The sequence below is a fragment of the Ursus americanus genome, chromosome 2 (genome assembly GCF_024610735.1).
Source record: "Ursus americanus isolate L20-20 chromosome 2, mUrsAme1.1.p, whole genome shotgun sequence".
NCBI classification, from domain to species: Eukaryota; Metazoa; Chordata; class Mammalia; order Carnivora; family Ursidae; genus Ursus; species Ursus americanus.
The window spans coordinates 104,212,387-104,232,958 of NC_142128.1; the positions used below are offsets into that span (position 1 = coordinate 104,212,387).

General features: G+C 45.9%; 1 protein-coding gene across 5 annotated transcripts in view; it reads left to right on the top strand.

Moving 5' to 3' along the window:
* The window catches only part of AKT3 (AKT serine/threonine kinase 3), a 302,152-nt gene that overhangs the window by 277,461 nt on the left and 4,119 nt on the right, over positions 1-20,572 (top strand). For all 5 annotated transcript variants that reach the window (XM_087859652.1, XM_087859651.1, XM_045796129.2 and 2 more), the window contains one exon: positions 14,506-14,608. In XM_087859652.1, the coding sequence (XP_087715778.1) occupies positions 14,506-14,608 (103 nt within the window). The remainder of the gene's footprint in view (positions 1-14,505; positions 14,609-20,572) is intronic.

Sequence of the window (20,572 nt, forward strand, 5' to 3'; positions counted from 1 at the left end):
CTTATAGTGGGAACACTATACTGAATAAAAAATGAATAAGTCGGATTTATAAATGTCAATTGGTAAACTGATTTATACGTAAGAATTGGCAAATCTCAAAAATAATGAACATAAAAAATCAAGCTACATAAGATACTTAGGGAATAATAACCAGTATTACAAAAACTGAAAATGAATAAAGAAAATTATGTCCGCGATGGCCTATCTAGGGGCTGAAGTCTAAGAACGTGCGTGCAAAGCTACAAAGGCGCAGCCCCGCGGTGTTTGCTTGGATCACGTAGAACTATAGCTTGGGGCTTAAAAATGGGTGTTAAGGAGGGGAAAGCAGTAGGTATTTAATGCTGCGTCTCCATGTTTTCTGTCTTAAAAAAACAAAAGTTTCAAAGTACATATGACAAAATGTTAACATCTGTTAGTTAGATCTGGTTGTCATTTTATATTATTTTCTATTCTTTCCTTTATGCTTAAAATAGTTCTTTTTGAATTTTGTGAGTGAAGCGGGAGGTGAAAGCAATGAAGCACCGAGCGTAGGCTCCTCAAGAAAATGAAAGAATAAAGAAGGAGGGAGCGGGAGCAAAATGGGAAACAGCCCCCAGAATGGGTTAGATGTGTTTGCTTTCGTGTTGCTCATGTACCTGGGGGGAAACCCAAACAGGGCTCTGGAAGTGGAGATACATAGCAAAAAAGTAAAGTTATATACAGATAGTAAGATGTGCAATATAGAGATTGTAAGCTGTGAGGTGATACACACGGGGAAAAGTAAGATACAGGGAAAAAGCAAGGTCTGTGAAGGCTAGCCAAAGGGATTAGTCTTCACGGAAGAGGTGGGGTACCGTCGCCGTGACATGGATGGGAAAGAAATGGGATGCCCACTGAAGCAAATGTTTTTATAAATATTTGGTCCGGAAGCTGGGGTAGTTCCTACCTGAAGGCCCCAGCTTTGTTGCAGGAGTCCTGCCTTCTTAGAATGAGAAAAATGTGCGGGCCCACGGGAGCCACGTGAGGAGCCGGGCTGCCTGTGAGCCCTGGAGGGAGCACTCCCTGGGCACAGGGCAGAGGTCCAACCAGTGGGTGGGGCAGAAGATTCCAGAAGTGTATGCAGACTGCTTAGGCTTTATTCTTCATAAGGAAAAAAATAATACCGTAAAACAGGGAAGACCAGGGAAGGCTTTTAGGGGATCGACTTGGAATCTTTGGCTCAGTGTGATCTACTTTCTACTTACCGCATTCGTACTTATTGTCCAGAGCTTTCCTTTGGAAGGGAAGAGAAAACTTGCTTTTAGAGAGCAATTTAGGTACTTCATAGTTTACTTTGGTCACTCGTTTGGTATTCGTTTCAGTGAAGCGGCAACTGTTAAAATGAGTAATTTTATTCTAGTACATAGTGGGAGGAGCAGAGAGAGGCCCACAGGGGATGATGCCTCTTGGGAAGGGGCCCACGGGGTCTTCCACACCTTACTGTCCTAAGTCTTTGGTTCCTTCTGTAAACTTCTGTGTTCCTATTTGAATATCAGCCTTCACCTCTGTCCACCTGCTAAGTTAGAACTTTTAGTATTTATTATTTTTTTCCATGTTTATCCTTTCAAATACTATTCACTCTTTTTTTTTTTTAATTAAAAAATTTGTTTTGTTGAGCTCCAGTTCAGCCTGTCAAGTGTACACAGGGGTGGGTGGTTGTAAGGTCACCGGGTCACTGGCACCACTGTCTGAAGCCGAGCGAGCGCTCCCATCTCCTCACCCCTTCTCAGAGACCTGGTTCCTTTCTGGTACGTCCCCCTTCAGCCTGAGGAACTGCCCTCATTTCATGTAGTACACCCCAGCTGGCAAGGAACTTGTTTCCTTGTACCCGATGGCGTCTTTTTGCCTTCATTGTTGAGGAGATGTTCTCTGAGTGTAAAACCCTGAGCTGATAATTCAGTGAGCTCTCAATCAGGTATGTGTTCCCTTGTCAATTACGTGTCCCGTGTCACCGGCTGCTTCCAGGATATTTTCGTCTGTGTGATGGCTTTAGAATAAATCACTCTGAGTAGCTGAGCTACAGTTTCCAGAATTCTCCTGCGAGATTCTCGCAGGATCCCTCATGGGCCTGAGGCCGTGGTCAGGCCTGCCTGCCCCCGGCGCCCCCGCCAGCCTGGGTGGCTCCCCCTCTACGGGCCGGCATGTGATTCAGCCGCCAGACGGAGGGCCGCAGCCTCACAGCAGAGCCACACCATTGAGGTCAGAGGCAGTAAGAAGTGACACGGGCTTCAGTCTGTCCCATGGGCTCCAGTTCATGCTTCTGGGTTTCACGCTCTTCTCCCTGCTTTACACGCATCCTCTCTCCCACCTCCTGCCCTACGAAGGCCAAGCTCCACATGTCCTTACCGTGAAGACGGCCTTACAGAAGCTGCAGGGCCAACCACCTCCGATCCCTTCCCCCTCCCTGCCTCTGCTCCTCCCTCACTCCTTCCTCCTCTTCCTCTCTCCCTCTCTCTCTCCGTCAGTCTCTCTCTCTCTCTCTTTCACACACACACACACACACACACACACACACACACACACACACACACACTGTTTCTGCTTCTCTGCTGGAACCCCGACTGATAGACTATATATTATGTGTAGGTGAGATTTTCTTTGTATTTATCCTACTTAGAGTTCTTTGAGCTTTTTGAATCTCTTACCTTGCACTAACTTTGGAAGGATTCTAACCATTATTTCTGGAAATATATTTTTTTGTCTTACTGTCTTTGTAATTCCAGTTCCACATACCTTCAACCCTTCGACACCATCCCACAGGTCTTTGAGGTTCTGTTCATTTTTTTCTAATTTTTTGCCTGTGCTCTTCAGTTGAATAATTTCTGTTCATAAATCTTCCAGTTAATGGACTCTGCTGTAATCTTTAAGCTGCTGTAAGCCCATATGGTGAATTTCTTATTTCAAATGCTGTATTTTTCTTAAAATTTTAGATTTTATGTTCGATTCTCTTTTTTTTTAATGTTTTTCATTTCTCCATCTCTTTAATCGTTAAGAACATATTTGACTTCACATCATTGAGCATAGTTATAAAATCTGCTTTAAAATTCTTGTCTACTAATCCCAAAGTCCAGGCTTGTTCATATCAGTCTCCCTTATTGTCTCTTTGTGGTGTGTGGTCATCTTCTGCTCTTTCTGTTTATGTTGAGTCATTCTGGAATATGTCCTGAGCATTGTGACTGATATGTAGTAGGGCCTCTGGATTCTATTAGATTACAACAAAGAATATTGAATTATTATTATTATTATTATTATTATTATTATTATTTGGTATTGGTGGGCAGTTTCTCATGGCTAAACTCAAATAGCAACCTCTGTGCCCTCTCCAGTGAGCGTCAAAGTTTCGGGTCGGTTTATTTAGACTTCCCTAGGGAGCTGGGAGTCTGCCCTGTGCATGCCTGAGATTCGGAGTCAGCCAGAGATTCGGGCAGACTATATTCAGATGTGGCATTCCCCCTCTTCTGCTGTTCCTACTTTAAGCTGCTGTGCTTATCCCAAACCCTGGCCTCTGGTTCTTCATGATATAAGACTGTAGAGTTCTCATCCAAATTTAAACCCTGCATAGTATAGACTGGAGCTAAGAGCCACAAAAGTGGGGAAATCATCCAGTCCCGTTCCCTTCCTCCTAGTGTCCAACTCCCCCCTGGTATATACCTGTTTCTGGTTGTTTTCCAGAACCTCTGGATTATTTTCCCAGAGTTTATAATTCTCTACAGGAGGGTTGATCCAACAGGAGCTGCTTGGCCATTAACAGAAGCAAAACTTGGTATTTATTTTTAAATATGCATTATTGCATGTCAAACACAGCCTTGCTTCTGGTGACACAGGAACATTTTTTATTCATGCAAAGAAGTATCCCGCAAATTCACATTTGTGCAGCATTCCGAAGAGTCTGTGTAGGTGAAAGAGCTTATCATTTCAATGCTGTGAATTAGCAGTGAATGTGTGGTTAGTTCCGTACACTTCCAGGAGATAACTCTAGGCTCTTCCCTTCCCTGCTTGTTCCAGCTCTTACTAACAAACTCAGACTCTCCTAGAAAATGTACAATCTGCATTATCTTTTATCTTGAGTGGGCCTCAATCACTGCAAGACCAAAGGACCTCATATGAATATTTTATAGTGTTTCCTCACCGTTTACTGCTCATCTACTTTATACCCAGGGTTAGGAGCGTGCTGAGCATCTAAAGGGAAGACCCCTGTCCTCACGTTGCTCACAGTTTAGTAGAGGAGACACGAATAAGCAGACTCCTTGCATTTCTATGTGACCTCATGGTTGAATTAAAAGTAGTTGGAATTAGGGGCGCCTGGGTGGCTCAGTCAGTTAAGTGTCTGCCGTCAGCTCGGGTCATGATCCCAGTGTCCTGGGATCGAGCCCCTCGTTGGGCTCCCTACTCAGTGGGGACTCTGCTTCTTCCTCTGCCCCTCCCCCCATGCTCTCTCTCTTTCTGTCTTGCTCTCGCTCTCCCTGAAATAAATAAAAATCTTTCTTAAAAAAGTAATTGGAATTTTATTTATATTATGCTTTTGGATAACTTCGACTAGTATGAAAAATTGGGGGCTTCTGTTTTTTCATTTTAAAATGAGGGGATTGGATTAGATCTATAAGATTCTCTTCAATGCAAATATTTTATAATTCAGTTGAAAATGCGTTGAAAAGAAGAGGTACTTAAACACCTGCTTCTTTGTTCTTCGTAAGGACTTGAGTGTGTTGGATCACTTAAGCCCTGTTGAACGGAGCGGCGCCCGGGTAAAGGCAGTGCTGCTTGTTCTGGCTTCCCATTTTATGATTCTGTGTCTGGCTGGCCCGTGTGCGCCTGCAGGGGCCCTTGGATGCATAGTCAATTTAGGAAAAATACTTGTGTGTTTAGAACCTCTTGTGCCGCATCTCCCTCCTTTTACCCTTATTGGGGGCCTTCACAACTGAGCTCCCGCATTTGGGATTCTTTACCTGATTCTGGTTAGTTTCTTCAGATCCATGAACTAACACAGTGCCGGGGCACAGGGGCTCCCCACAAATCCAAATTCTCTCTGCCAGTAGTTCCCTCATCTCTCACAGAAACTGCTCTCTCTGCCCTCAAATTGAACCTCCAAATTCTCCTGCTCTTTTAAATCTTGTATTTTCCTTCTTTCCTTCCCACCAAAATCTTATCCCCAAATCCAGAGCCTCTGGATCACTGGATCTTCTCTGTAGGGGTTGGTCTGGTGTGATAATGAGAGAGTGGCTGTCTTGGTGGGAAGGTGGGCACAGGGGTAGGTTCTTGGTCATCTTTGCGGAAATATAATATGGATTTCTCTGTAAAAATATTATAAATCTTGTTTGAGACCTTTATTATTAATATGAATATTAATACTGTATTTTAGGTTTAATGGACTTTAATGTGACTGCCTGGGAGCATACCCACATTTCATAGGGAGCCTATCCACATTTTTGTTCGGTTGGTTTGATCTTTGTCTCTTGAAATAGGTCCCAAGTTTTCTTCATCTTACATTATTTCTACCTAATTTACATACTCATTTAACTTTTGCCCACGTCCATGAACATTTCTAATCAGAGTCAGTGATTCTTGGCTGCCATGCTGATGATGTGGGGCCGTGCTTGTGTGGGCAGCTGGAGGAGGGATGGAGAGCTGACTGTTCCAGCAAGTTTTTGGAAATCCTGAGGTCTGTAATGGACATGGCTTGCCCATCCTCACCTCCATAGCAGCAAAGTCTTTTTACTACCGTCCCCTGCCTTTCAGAAAGGGCTCTGTTTCACTAACGGAAGTTGTTTTGCCTGCATAAGCAACTCTTCTCCAAGTGTAACCGAGGTCCTCCAATGACGTAATGTGCCCGTGGGTGTTTGTGAGCAACACCGCCTGTCCACAGCCCCACAGCCAGCGGGATGTCGTGAAGCTCTTCTTAAATGAGGAAACTGATCAAGGAAAAGAAAGTATGAGTTCACATTTCTGGGGATTACTTTCAAAGCAGTACAGACCATGCATTCTGTGTGTTAAAAAGCCCTTCTAGATTCCAGCAGGGAAAACAGATGTATTAATTAAACATTTAATGTTTGTTATAGCTAAAATATTCACTTTGCTGGGCTCAACTTATGATATAATATTTGTATGTTAGTGTGATATATACCTTGGGAACTTTGGTGCATTTTTTTTATAGGATCAAGGTCAACATTATGGACATGAATTACTATTGTGTGGTGTGAAAATGAAGGATAGATAATTTGAGTTTCTGGTCATTTGTCAAGAAATGTTAATTGGTATTATAAATCTTAGCAGATAATATAATTAAGCAATGTTTGCCGCCATATTCCCACTTTCCCTGTGTGTGTATGTCTGTACGCATACACATATACATATACACACACACTAAAAGCATAAAACCAGTTTTTCAGGAGGGGCGCCTGGGTGGCTCAGTCATTTGAGCATCTGAATATTGATTTCAGCTCAGGTCATGGTGTCGGGGTTGTGAGATCGAGCCCCGCGTGTCAGGCTCCATGCTGGGCGTGGAGCCTGCTTGAGATTCTCTCTCTCTCCCCCTCTGTAACCCCACCTCCCATTTGCGTGCTCGCTCCCAAAAAAACACAAAAAACAAAAACAGTTTTTCAGGAGAACAGAGATTAAACAAACCAGAATAAGCTGATTACTCTCTTGAGTTGTCTTAAGGAGGTAGAAATACAGCATTGGTTGATCATCTGTGGCAAATCTAAGCCTTCAGTAGAGTCGGCAGTTTTTATTGCCAGTGTCTGTGTTCCCAGGCTTTTTGATCCATGTCAGCGTGGTGGACATAATATTCAAATAGGGTCACAGTTGAGGTTCTATAGTCACTGTCTGTATGAGCTTTCCCTGCAAGTTTCAAGCCCTGCTCTCTATTTCTAGAGTGCCAACAGTGTAAATAGAAGAAAGAACATAGACACTAGGTGATAGCAATTGATTTGTTGCTGAGGGAGGTCAAGGGAGACTGACCCTCAGGGACCTTGGCGTCCGTATTCCCCTGCCACACCAGGAGTGGGGACTACGACTTATTCTAACAAGTCCAGGGACATGTTTTCTCTCTGTTCGTTCACTTACACTGGAAAGAAACACAGTGCTTTAGAAAAATAGCAAATGACAGAGTGACTTGGTATCATGTAAAATCTGGGAGAGGGTCAGCGTGGAAGGATTTCGGGGGCTGCCATGTTGCTGCCATGCTGTGGTCTTGAGGCTGCACCAGCACACGCAGCTCTGCTAAGGCCTTGTCGGTAAACTGGAAGCACAGTCCTCAGCCCAGCACTGTGATCTTCCTGTTTACATCGTCCGGAGCGACATTTCCTGAAAACCAATGAGCTTTCAAAGACAGATACTTTCGAGGTTTAAGAATCTGTTGAGAAAACAGGTCAGGGTTGCAGTTAATGACATCCATTGAGTTAACATCTACGGGTAGCTGAGGTTTTCAGTTGAGTGCTTCTGCCTCTGCAGGTACCCCCGCATTCCTCAGGGAGAGTCTGCAGTGTGTCAGTTGCTGCAGGAGTGTTTTGAGAGCTGTGTCCAGAGCTGGGGAAAAAAAAATTAAGATGATACTGGTTTAAAGGCAAAATAGAAAATTAGTGTGTTAGTGTGCTAGGGCTGCCGTGACAGAGTACCACAAGCCTGGGAGATTTAACAGAAATTTGTTTTCCCATGGTTCTGGGAGCTGGATGTTCAAGATCAAGCTACTGGCGAGGCTGGTTTCTTCTGAAGCCTCTTTCCTTGGCTTGTAGATGGCCGCCTTCTCTGTTCGTGCTCATGGTCTTTCCTCCATGCGCGTGCCTCTGGAGTCTCTTTGTGTGTCCACATTTCCTCTTCTATAAGGGCCCCTGTCAGGTTGGACTAAGGCCCACACTAAGACTTCGTTCTACGTTCTAATGTAATCACCTCTTTAAAGGCCCTCTCTCCTAAAACAGTCACTGGGGGTTAGGACTCCCAACATATGGACTGGGGAGGGGGGCACAATGCAGCCCATAAGAATGAAATATTTGAAATGTGTTCTGTTGTTTAAAGTGAATATATGCTCTGGGAGTTGGCAGACACCCACGGCTGGGCGTACCCAGGATGTGTGGTAGCACCTCTGTTGGGGTCTTCGCACATTCTCTCCCACACCTTTCCCAACGTACAGAACTCGGGTTCTCGCATCCCTGTGTGGATGTTCATACTTTACTGCATCGTCTTCTGCTTCTGTGTGTGAGTTGAGGGGAGGAGGTATGCCCCCAGCAGGCATGGCTTGACTTTGGCTAGCATCTGGAGAAGCAGTCCAAAATAAAAGCATTTTCATGCCGTTATCTTTGCAGGCGCCATGGTATAGAGAGAGCTCGGGATCCAGAGACGGAGGGTTTGCTGCTCTAGTTGCTACTCGTATCGTCTGCAGCAAGTCACTTTACCAAGTTTAGCTTTAGTCTCCTCATTTCTAAAAGGGTAGACTACATGCTCTCTGACATCTCACTTGAGCTCCAAGATCAAATAATGATTCATTTATTTGTGCCACTAAGTGACAGGCACCATTTCAGGAATCAAGGGTATGGCATTGGTGCAAAACAAAGCCCCAGGTGAGACAAGTATGAAACAACTAGCAAGATGGTAGACTTATTTCATCTCAATCATAACGCGTAAAAATCTTATTTTTCCATCTAATAACATATCTTAAAGTACATAAAACAAAAACAAATAGGACTACAAGAAAAAAATAGACAAATCCACGTTATAGTTTGACATGTCAATACCTATCTCTAAATAATTGATAGAAAAAACAAAGTCCTTAAGTTTATAGAAGACACTAGCAATACCGTCAACCAGTTTAATCTAATTGACATTTATAGAACACCATCCCACAGCAGAAGAACATTCCTTCTTCTCAAGGTCACACAGAACTTCTGTTTGCCATGATATACCATATTTTGAGCAAAACAATTCTATAGATTTTTAAAGGATTCAAGTAATTTAAAGCATATTCTCTTTGAACAAAAAGGAAATTAAATTAGAAATCAAAACAAAGATATATGGAAAATCTTCAAGTATTTGGAAACTAAGTGCAATTTTAAATAATCCATGGGTGGAAGAAAAAATCAAAAGAGAAAGTAAAAAGTATTTTGAACTGATTAAAATGAAAACAAAACATGTTTTGCTCTGGGTTACAGCTAACGTAACACCTCAAGGGAGTAGTGCCGAAGTACGATATTCAGAAAGAAGGAAGGTATAACTGAGATCACTGACCTCCTCCACCATCTTGAGAAACTAGAAAAAGAAGAACGAATTAAGCAAAAGAAAGGAATTAAGGATTGGGGCAGCAGTTGGTGAAATAAAAACAAAAAAATAATACAGAAATTTGATGAAAAGAAAGGTGGTTGAGAAGATTAACAAAATTGATAAATTTCTAACCAAAGCGAACAGAAAAGCAAGAAGACAAGTTATTAATACCACAAATGAGGGGGCTGACATCACTATAGTTTTTATGGGTATTAAATGGATAATAGGAAATAGCATGAAAATCATGTCCATAAAATCAACAGTTTTGCTGAAATGGACAAATCCTTTGAAAGATGCAAATTACCATGAAGAAAAAGATATCATGAATAGCCTGGTATGTGTTAAAAAAAATTATATTTGTAGTTAAAATGCTTCTCACAGAAAAGACTTCCAACCCATATGGCTTCACCAGTGAAGTCCCAAACATTTAAGTGAGGAATTGTATCAGTTCTATATAGATTCCTCCAGAGAACTGAAGAAAAAGGCAGTATTTCCCAGTTCATTCTATAAGGCTAGCTTAACCTGATACCAAAAGCAGGCAAAGATAATACAAGAAAAGAAAACTATATACCATTTTCCTTAATTAACATGTGTAAAAATACTTCACATAATTTTTGCAAATCAAATCCAACAATAAATACAAGAATAGCACATCATTACGAGGTGGGGTTTATTCTAGACATACAAACTTGGTTTAATATTTAAAAGTCAACCATTATAATTTACCATAATAATAACTAAGAAAGAAATATACATGGTTATCTCATCAGATGTAGAAAAAAGAGCATTCAAGAAAATCCAATGTCCATTTGATTTAAACAGAAAGCAAACAAACAAAAATACTCCCAGCAAACTAAGAATGAGAAACTTCTCCACCCTGATAAAGGACATCTAGGGAAAACTTATTGCTAATATCCTACCGGGGAAAGTCTGAGTGATTTTACAAGGTGAAGATGTTCACTTTGTTCGACATTGTCCTGGAGGTTCTGGCCAGTGCAGTAAGGCAAGAAAAATAAATACATTCAGATTGGAAAGAAAGAAGTAAATCTGTTTTATTCATGGACAACATGATTATCTATATAGAAAATAAGCTGGAATCCACAAAAACGGTACAAAAGTGTAACCCATTAGTTATTTGATACAAAGTAAATATATGAAAGATTGCATGATACAAAAATAACTAAATGTATACATCAGTAACAGACACTCCAAAATGGAGACTAATAAGTATCACTTATGATAGCAACAGAAATATGAAGTACTTAGGGATACTTTTGACAAAAGATGTGAAAGCCCTTCATACTGTAAACTAAAAAATATTGTAGAGAAATTAAAGACAGCCTAAAGCAGTGGAGAGAGGTCTAATGTGTTCATGATTTAGAAGGCTCAATATTTTTAAGATGATAGTTCTCTCAAAATGGATACATAAATTCAACAAAGTCCAAATCAAGATTAGCGTAGCTGGCTATTTTGTAGAAATTGTTAGGTTGATTCTAGAATTCATATGGAATGCCAAGGACTTAGGGTGGCCAAAACAGCTTTGACAGAAAACAAAGTTGGAGAGCCTGCACCACCCAACTTGAAGACTTACTAAGTTAACAATAATCAGGACAGTTTGTTATAGACAGATAGTATTTTTTTTTAAGATTTATTTATTTGAGAGAGAGCGCACATGCATGGTAGGGGGAGGGGGCAAAGGCAGAACGAGAGAGTCTTAAGCAGACTCCCCCTGAGTGGGGAGCCTGATGCAGGGCTCAACCCCATAACCTGATTTCATGACCTGAGCCAAAATCAAGTCGGTCACTTAACCGACTGAGCCGGCTACCCAGGTCCCCTTGGACAGATAACATCTTTTATTTGCCCACAGAGAACCTAGAATTCTAGACCCACATATATATGGCTAATTGAGTTAAAAAAGAAGTACAAAGATAGTTCAGTTCAACAAATTTGATGAAACAACTGGACATCCGTATTTTTTTTAAAATTTGCAGCACATACAAAATTAACTCAGAATGGATCAGTCCTAAGTGTAGAGCCTTCTAGAAGACACAGGAGAAAACCTTTGTGGTGTTACATTAGCAGAGATTCCATAGATGAGGGCAGTGCATGACCCATAAAGAAAAATTGATAAGTCAGGCTAAAGCATAATTAAGAATGTGTGTTCTTCCCAAGGTGCTGTTAAGAGAATAAAAGGAAAAGTCACAAACTGGAAGAACAGTTGCAAATCACAAATCTGATTAAAGACCTGCATATGAAGGTTATGTAAAGAGCTCTCGAAATTTATTGACCAAAAAGGGGCGGGGCAAATATTTGAACAGACCCTTCACCAAAGAAGTAAACTCACAAAAAAGATGATTATTCAGGAGAGAAATAAAAAATAAACCCATAGTGAAACACCACCACACATTGGAATGTCTGCTATTGAAAAGATCCACCAAAGTGCTGGCAAGAACAGGGAGTGACGAACTTTCGCACCCGGGGCGGGGTGGGGGGGTTAGTCATGTAAATTGAAGCGACTGCCTTGCGAAACAGTCTGGCAGGTTCTTAAACAGATAAATGAACGTGTCGCATGTGACCCAGCCGTTCTGCTCTTTAGCATTTATCCAAAATAAAGGAACTCTCATCTCTGCGCAAAGACTTGGACACCCAGCAGTCCTAGCAGCTTTATTCGCAGGAGCCCCAGACTAGAAGCAGCCCGGTGTCCGATGGCAGATCATGGATAGACCAGGGTGGGCACACCTGTGCGCGGTGTTACCCAGCATGGGGGGGGGGTGACACACGAAGTGACAGGGATGGACGTCAAAATAATCATGCTAAATGCCAAAACTCGGACAAAGGATCTCTGCTATACGCTGCCATTTACATAAAAGTCCGGAAATACAAAGCCGTCATGGCCGAGAGCAGGTCGGTGGTTGCCCGCCGGGGCCTGGGAGGGAGGCCGGTCACCACAGGTTCATGAGGAGATGGACACTTCACCTCCTTGATTCGGGTGACGGTTTCATGGGTAAGTGCACGTACTGTTTACTGTGTGTCCGCCATACCTCAAAACTGCTCTTCAACGTCCTCGCCGTCGCAGAGCTTACGTGGCGTCGGGAGGAGGTGTCAACGTGGCGGCGGGAGACGAATGCCCGCCGGTCTTGTGCGCATGCGCGCGTGCGTGCTGCACAGAGTCGGAGGCTCAAAGGCACGTGAAGGTCAAGGAAGCGGCGCGTGGAGAGGAGGTGGCGGGAGGGTCGCCCCCTGAGCAGAGAGGCTGGCTCAAGCCCCCGGCACCTTCGGAAGCTGTTCTAAGATCTGTCCCAGTCGCTGTCGAGGTTGAGGGTACCGCGCTGTGTGTCACCTAAGAGGAGAGCAGCTCTCCCGGGACATGAAGGCAGAGGTCCGCCGGCGTCAGCAGGAGGCAGCTGGGAAGGGTGGGCCGAGGTGAGCACAGCCTGCTCCCCGTGCCCAGGAGCCCACTCCTGCCGAGAAGCGTTTCTTGCGGTGAAGTTTTGTTTGGACGGATGAGGAAGAACCACTTGGGGGGCATCTGTAGAACGGTGAGCCCAGCCAGAGCCGTAGCCTCTGGTGTCCTGCAGGTGGAGGCCTTGACCCCTCAGTTTCCAGAGAGGAACCGGGCAGGGCGTGGGGTCCCGATCACGTTTGCTGTTCCGGTGTGCGTGTGTGCGTGGAAGGGGGCAGGTCCGGCACTAGGGTGAATGAGCGGCCCGGGCGGCAGAGGCGCTTGGCCCGCGGAGAGCAGGGGTGTGGGAGGAGAGCCATGCTCTGTCTAAGGCGTAGCCGGTCGGAACTGGAACCCGAACTAGGTTCATCTCCAGGAAAGTGCCTGCTCATGACAGACTCTAGACTAGCTGTGTCCTGGGACAGAGACAACCAACGATGAGGCAAAGAGGTTAAAAATGTTCTGTTGCTGGGACGCCTGGGTGGCTCCCGCGGTGAAGGGTCTGCCTTTGGCTCAGGTCATGATCTCGGGGTCGGGGGATGGAGTCCCGCATCGGGCTCCCTGCTCAGCAGGGAGCTTGCTTCTCCGGCTCCCACTCCCCTTGCTTGTGCACGTGTGCGCACTGGCGCTTTGTCAAATAAATAAATAAATAAAACTTAAAAAAATGTTCTGTTACATGTGGCATAACCAGAGATGCGTGGTCCTTTATTCCAAAAACACACTTTTCATTCTGCGCACCCCCTGGTTTTTTAAAACATAGTCTGCCTAGAGAGTAATGTAAAGATTTTTGCCCTATTATTTAACATAAATTTGGTGACAAGAGTGGGAAAATGCATTGAGCCGAAGCCAGTTGTGTGTTTCTGTTTGTTTCTGTAAAATTTTTATAAAACATACTGATTTCTGTCACTCGGTTCTCTGTATTTCTGTCCACTCGGGAATTTTCTTCTAAAAGCAGCATCTCCTGTTCTACGGGGTACTCATGAGAGCGGGTGCTGGGACTCCAGGCCCCGGGACAGGGCTCCCTTTGTTCTTCTGTGAGGCCGGAGCCCAGGGGAGCAGTGGAGGTCCCAGAGGCTTGGGCTCCTGTGACCTTTGGCAGCCCCAGACTTGCCCCACACCATGCCTGCTGCAGCTCTGAGGCGGAGGCGTCCAGCCCTATCAGTCCTAGAGCAGTTCCTCTGACTCTCTCTCGGGTCCTGGTCCCCTTTGAGGATCAGATGCAATCAAGGGACGAAACGTTCACACGTAACTTCAGGGGTTCCCCAGACCCCTGTCCCGGAGCAGGGCAGACGTTCATGCCCATCTCAAGTAAGTGGGTGTAGTTCTTTGCCAAGGACAGGGGCAGCACTCTGTCACCTTGGGAGTAACCGTATCATTAAGTTGTGTTCTTACTAATAAGCTGTTGGACCAGGAAGAGACTAGGGAACAAGTCATGCTTTCGCTGCCCAGGGGAGAGCCTGCATTTTGTCACCAGGGTTTGCATCCATATGGTTTGTATGTTTGTGATTGGCAGAGAAATTAGGACTTTTCAGTATTCTCTTTCCACCCTATTCTCTGGTTCTCATTTGTTCTGTTGCACATAATCCGTCAAATTTTATACAGAACAACCAAGTACTTCCTGTTCTGTGCTCAGACTGTTGACTGGAAAGCCAAAAGCCACGTCTCCCATATGCAGTGACTCAGCGGTCTGATCTCTGGCACTGTTCTGTTAATTATTTGCTCCCTAATTTTATCCTAGAAATGAATTTTCCTAAACTGAAATCTGTTAACAGTACTCTTCTTCTTTCTTCTTGCAGCTTGTACCTCCTTTTAAGCCTCAAGTAACATCTGAGACAGATACCAGATATTTTGATGAAGAATTTACAGCTCAGACTATTACAATAACGCCACCTGAAAAATGTAAGTACATCTAATAGGCACTTGGTAACATTCTAATATAATGGAAGACAACAGCCACTCTGTTGATTGGATATTTTCAAGATCAAATTCCTCAGTGACTTACTTCATCCCACTTAAGAATATGGAGTTCCATGTTCAAGTATCAAAGATAGGTAGCTGCTGGGAGAGAAGTTTTGGGGAGTAGGAAAAATTACATGAAGAAAAATTGTAGCCTGAGAATCATGGACTCACTTGTAGACAACTTTGCCCTTCCTTACTGTTTTAGTACTTTCTTTCGCCATCAATTAGAAGGACTCTGAAAGTGACACTTCCATGTTTACCCAACGGCTCACTCATGCGCCCCCTGCAGAATCATGCTCGTTTTGGTTTCCTGCTGACTTAAAGGTTTTGAATTCACTTTAAATTGAATCACCTTTTTTAAAATTTAGTATTGGCGAAGACCTAATTTAGTGTGCTAGTAACTTTTTGATACATATAAATTACATGTCTGTTAACACTGTGCATTCAAGCACCACTTAAAGATTGTCCCACATACACTAGTATGTGCACACAGTTCGATAAATATCATAAGTAAGGGGACTTCAAAGGAAGGAAAGGTATCAGATATAACTTAAAAACACTCTTGTGCCAGCAGAGTGCTGTGTATCTGTCCTCATGAGCTTAGCTATGAGGATAGAATCGAGTTTCAGGGACATACTTGGAAAGCCAAAGATTTTTTCAGGTCACACACATCTTCTGGCTCATGAACCCATCGTGTTCATTTTTTCTCCTTTTCTTTCCTTTAGATCCCTTCCTACTTTTCTTCTCCCCTCTCTCGTTTGTGAAAGGTAGAGTAGCTGGAGGTGCTGGTACACAGCCAGTATCCACGAGAGGGAAGGTTCCAACCACGGATGTAGTCAGTCACCTGATAGTCCGCTGAAAGGCAAACTGGGAGCCATCCTGGTCTAGAGTTTTCAACCCGTAGCCTGACAACAAGGGACCGTGAACACACCCTAAAATGAAAAATATGATCATGTATGCATATGTGCACTTGGCTTTCTTTAGACTTGACAAAAGTTAAGAACCTCTTAACTTTTATTTTCTAAGCGAAGAAATTGAAACCCAGGGAGACACCGAGCTCCCCAGGTCCCTCAGTTAGTGTCAGCAGTAGCCAGGAGCGGGACTCCCCAACTTGGCCAAGGTATGAGTTGGGAGTACGTGGGACTGCTATCCTCAGTGGGACAGTGGGCTTCCATTCTGTCTCGTGAGCCATTGCTAAAGTCTTAGAATCCGTGAGAGGAGAAGACAGTGCTGGAAAGCCTGCAGCTCCATGGGCAAGTGGCTGAGGACTTGTGTGAGCAGAACGGGGGCTTGGGCCTTGGCACAGTCTCTGGTGGCCCCAGGGTGGACGGTGGTGACCCACGTGTCTGAAATGCAGGCAGCGCCAGTGAGGTGTCGGAAGGGCCCAGGAGCACGTTGCACTACAGAGCATTCGCCAGGCCTCGTCGTTGTGATAGAACATTAACTGCAGTCCTACCACATCATTCCCCTGCCCACAGCCCTCCCATGGGTCCCAAACTCTACACTAGAAATCTGAACTACTCACGTGGGCTTGCACAGGCTGTCTGGTCTGGTCCCTGCTCTTGCCCCATCTTGTCCCACCACCCCGTGTTCATCCTCACCTTGAACATGCCACGCCTCACCGTGCCTCGGGACTTGGGTGTTAACCGTTGTCTCTGCCTACTATGCTCTTTTCCCCGACATTTGCGTCAACAGCTCTTATTCCCTCAGATCTCAGCTTAAATGTCACTTCCCCAGAGAGCTTGCTTTCACCTCCCAATCCAAAGAACAGTGCAACCCATTGGGCACCGCCTCCTCCACCCCGTGATTCTGTGCATTGACAGCTTGCTGATAACTCTTCTGGTTAATTTGTTCATTTCTCTGTTTACTGTCTGTCCAACTAGAACGCAGTAACCCTGAGAAAAAGGGCTTGGTTTCCTATTCACAGCTAGCCCCAGCTCCTGGCTGGGTATCTGGCCCAGCATCGGCATTCAGTAAATATGTTTGAAGTGAAGGAATAAACACGTTATGGCAAGGGCCTGGTCGTTTGCCGGCTGGGAGGAGGCCCAGCGCTTTACAGATGGTACTGTTGGCCATCCGTGCCCAGGACTTTGTGCTTCGGCCTCCCTCCCCATGTGACACCCACAGAGGGCACTGAGAGGGTGAGGTCCCAGTGTGTCTCTGTCTCGGCCTCAGCTCTTTGAGACTGTTCTCTTGATAAATAGAGCTTTGGCATTTGTGGACTCTTAAGACAACTAAATACGTGGTGTTGGACATCAGAGAAATAGGCAGGCTCTGCGAATGCAAAGCCGTGAGCACAGACTTTGCTTCGGACGGGTAAGAGTCCAGTCCTCACGTGAAGAGACCCGTGAGTCTGAGTCTCAAGGAAAGGGCTGAGGAGGATGGAGAGAGCCTGGTGGGGTGACTGTGTCATGCCTGGCTCTGCCACTCCCTCCCTGAAAAGGGGCAGGTCACTTCGCCGTCTGGGAAAGGGGACGCAAGGCTGGGTGGTGTCCCCGAGCCCCAGCTTTTCCCTGCAGTGCCTGAGAAGCTGTCCTGGTCGGAAAGGCGCTGGAATTGGACAGCTTTGAAGAGCCCTAGTTTTGATTCTATTTAAGTCCATAGCGTTCTTTGTCCTGGGACTCACTGCTTGAAGCATGAGGCTGGGCCCGGTACAATGAACATCCCGCAGAAGAGAGTGGATGCAAATCTGGGGCCAGGGGACCCACCTAAAGAGGCTGCGAGAAAGCGGGAACCTGGAAGGACACAGCAGAGCAGCTCCCATACCCAAGACTGTGAGCCAGTTAAATCTGCAGCTCTGTAGCAGGCACGGCCCTGGCCGTCAGTCCTTCTTCTCCACAGACTTGATTCAAAGCCCAGGGGCGCCTGGCAGGCTCAGTCGGTTGGGCAACTGCCTTCGGCTCGGGTCATGACCCTGGAGTCCGGGGATTGAGTTCCTCGTTGGGCTCAGCACGGAGTCTGCTTCTCCCTCTGCCTGCTGCTCCCTCTGCTTGTGTTATCTTTCTTTCTCTGACAAATAAATAAAACAAAAAAACAAAGCCCTGGCTGACGAGGTCCAAATCTCTTCAGGATTCACCTGGCCTGCCTTACCCCTAACTCCAGACTCACTCGGCACTTGACGTGCTGAGAATATGTCATTAACAGGCACTCTGTGGCTTCATTTTTAGAACTTCATGAAGTGAGGCAGAAATGTTAAAAGACGTTTTAAGTCACCTGGCATGGTTTCTAGACTGTCCTCTGAACCTGGTGTCTCTGCTTCTCGATCAGTAATACAACACGTTTAGTTATGAACAGCAACCCCGTTCTTGAAGAATCTGTGTCATTTTAGACGCGGGAAATGCTGTTCATGCCCAGTGACTTGCAGTCTTGAAAGGATAAAGGAGTTTTTCTAGGTTGAGACAGGGATCAGCGGGAGGCTCACACTGTAGTCCCTTTGAAGGTGGGTCCCAGAATGCACCTGCCATGGAGGCCTGGGAACGTGTGGCTGTGTGGGCACCCAAACCCAGAAACGGGAGTCCAGCAGCAGTGTCCTGCGTCTGTCGGGGCTGTCTGATTTCCCATTTCAGGGCCTCAGCAGAGAGAGCCGATGACGGTGCTCAGCAGGCCGGAGAGCGGGCCGGGGAGCCTGGGGCCGGGTCTTTAAAGGGACGGTTCCTGGAAACATCCTAGATCCCTTAGAGGCCGATCAGAGGAGGCACAGTGAAACCTCGGACTGTGATTACACGTAACGTAATCTTGCAGCTTCGAGGGGTGTTGCTGGTGAGCGGCCGTGCAGCCGCTAAAGCGTGGAGGTTTTGTTCACGGGAGCCCTCCGCGGTACCCTCAGTTAGCGACGGCCTCCTTCCCACTCGCCACCTGGCTTTTGGGACACAGAATGGAGTTACTTTTTAGAACAAATCAGCACATCGACAGGCAGAATGTTCCTTGCCGACAAACAGCTGCGGTCACATGCCAGATTGTTCTCACTGGTGTTAATTAATTGAACAGATTTTGGAATGTGTCGTCTTGCATTTTATCCGTTAATGGTCCTCTGCCTTCCTCTTGCAGGGAAAGGATTTCTTTGAGATCTAATAGCTTGTAATGCCATGTAATTACATTTGTTGAATGCTGTAAGGAAACGAGGTTCCTTGGGCCACGGATTCCGATGTGGGTTGGGGAGTTGATCCCCGCTTTCTTGTTCCAAATGTGTCTCATGTTTGCAGCATGGTTCATGTGTGTCGTCAGCAACTGCTCCTTGACTCTCTGTTCAGAGCAGGAACGTTGGCTGGTGTGACGGGCTCTGGCTTGGGCAGGCCGCTGCCCTCTCCTTCCACAGCCCCCCACCCGTGGGCCCAGGCCACCTCCCTCGTCCCCTGGGCAGGATCATATCCTGGCCCCTTGCTGTTTCTGAGCAGGAGGGAGCAGAAGGGAGCCGCAATCAGGGAGTGATGTAATGGGCTTTAAAGAATCTCAGGGTGTGGGGCCCTTGCTCAGTCATCTGTGAGGTTGAGATTTCTTCATGTTCAGAAATGTGATGTATTTGTTACTGAAGTGGCAGATTAAAGACTCTTTAATTCTCAGCTGACTTGCAGCGTAGAGCAGGAGATGCTCCTCCTCGGGCAGGAAGCCCGGCACCTCCCACGGGGTGTAGAGGGCCTGCTGACTGGGGCCAGGGCCGGGGCCACCCGGGGAACCAGTGCAGTGCGGGCGCCAGCCTCCCACACGGGCGGTCCGGGGCTCTCTGCACATTCACTGCACGGAAACACGCAGCCAAGCAAAGCTGTTAGTGGGGAACACTGTTTCCTTGAAATGTGATTGGCATGTGTCCGAATCTGAACACTAAGCTTGCAGCTGTTTTTTCTCTAGTTTTTATACTTTGTGACTCAACAACAGATAAGCCTTCCCAGCGCCTTTAGTGCAGCCAAAAATACTGTGGAAGGTATTTGATCTGAACCATGTGTGTGGTTTGCTTGGTGCCTAACCAGTATTTGATAAGAAGGAGGCAGAGATTCCCTCAAGTCACAATTCTCTCTAGAAAAGCTGACATAGTTAGAAAGCCTGTCTGCAGAGGGACGGAAGCCCTTGGAGGTCCATGGTCTACATGGAGCAGGGAGCCCCAGATCCTCTTCATGGATTGATTGCCACCTAATCCAATGATTTTTTTCCTGATACATTTGAGGTCACAAATTTTGGTTAGCAACTTGCTCCCATTTCTAGAATCTTCTGTATTCAGAATAGAATATCCAACAGAAGCACAGTGAGAAAAGATATGTTTGCTCTCCAGAGGAATGTTTGTCATCGAGGAGCACGGAGCATCATCCCTGTTGTGTGACAGTGTCGGTGCTCACCATACGGAGGTCTGTCTGCTTTCTCTTGTTACGTGACCTCCATGCTCCTGGAGAGGCTGGGAAATTTAAAGACTTGTACTTTATTCCCTATCGGTTTTGGAGGAAGTGGAATTATTTTGCTTGAAGAAAAGAAGGTTGGGTGTTTGAGAGCCTCCTGCTGTGCTTCCCCTGTGGGACATCATCTGACCCCACGTACTTTTGGGGAGAGCAGGAGAGGCTTTGTGGGCACCTCCTGCATAGACGGGGAGCCCCGAGGGTGGCTGGACTTGGCCCAGAGTCCGGAGCAGGTGCCCAGGGGACGGTGTGGCCAGGGTGACTGGACGTGTGACCACATGCAAGGAAAGCTTCCTGGCTATGTGGGACGTTAACCACCGGGACAGTTAGGAGAAGGGCTTGCGGGATCATTCGAGATCTTTCGAATACAGGAAGGCAGGGAAGGTGACAGGGGGCAGCCCATGTGAAAGCGGCTCACTTCCGTGCCTTCATGCCTCTGCTCGCTGCTGGCTTCCTGCGGAGCTGGTGTTAGATGCTGGCATCTCGCCCTCTTCTATTGTCTTCCTCTCTCCACTCTGGTTTA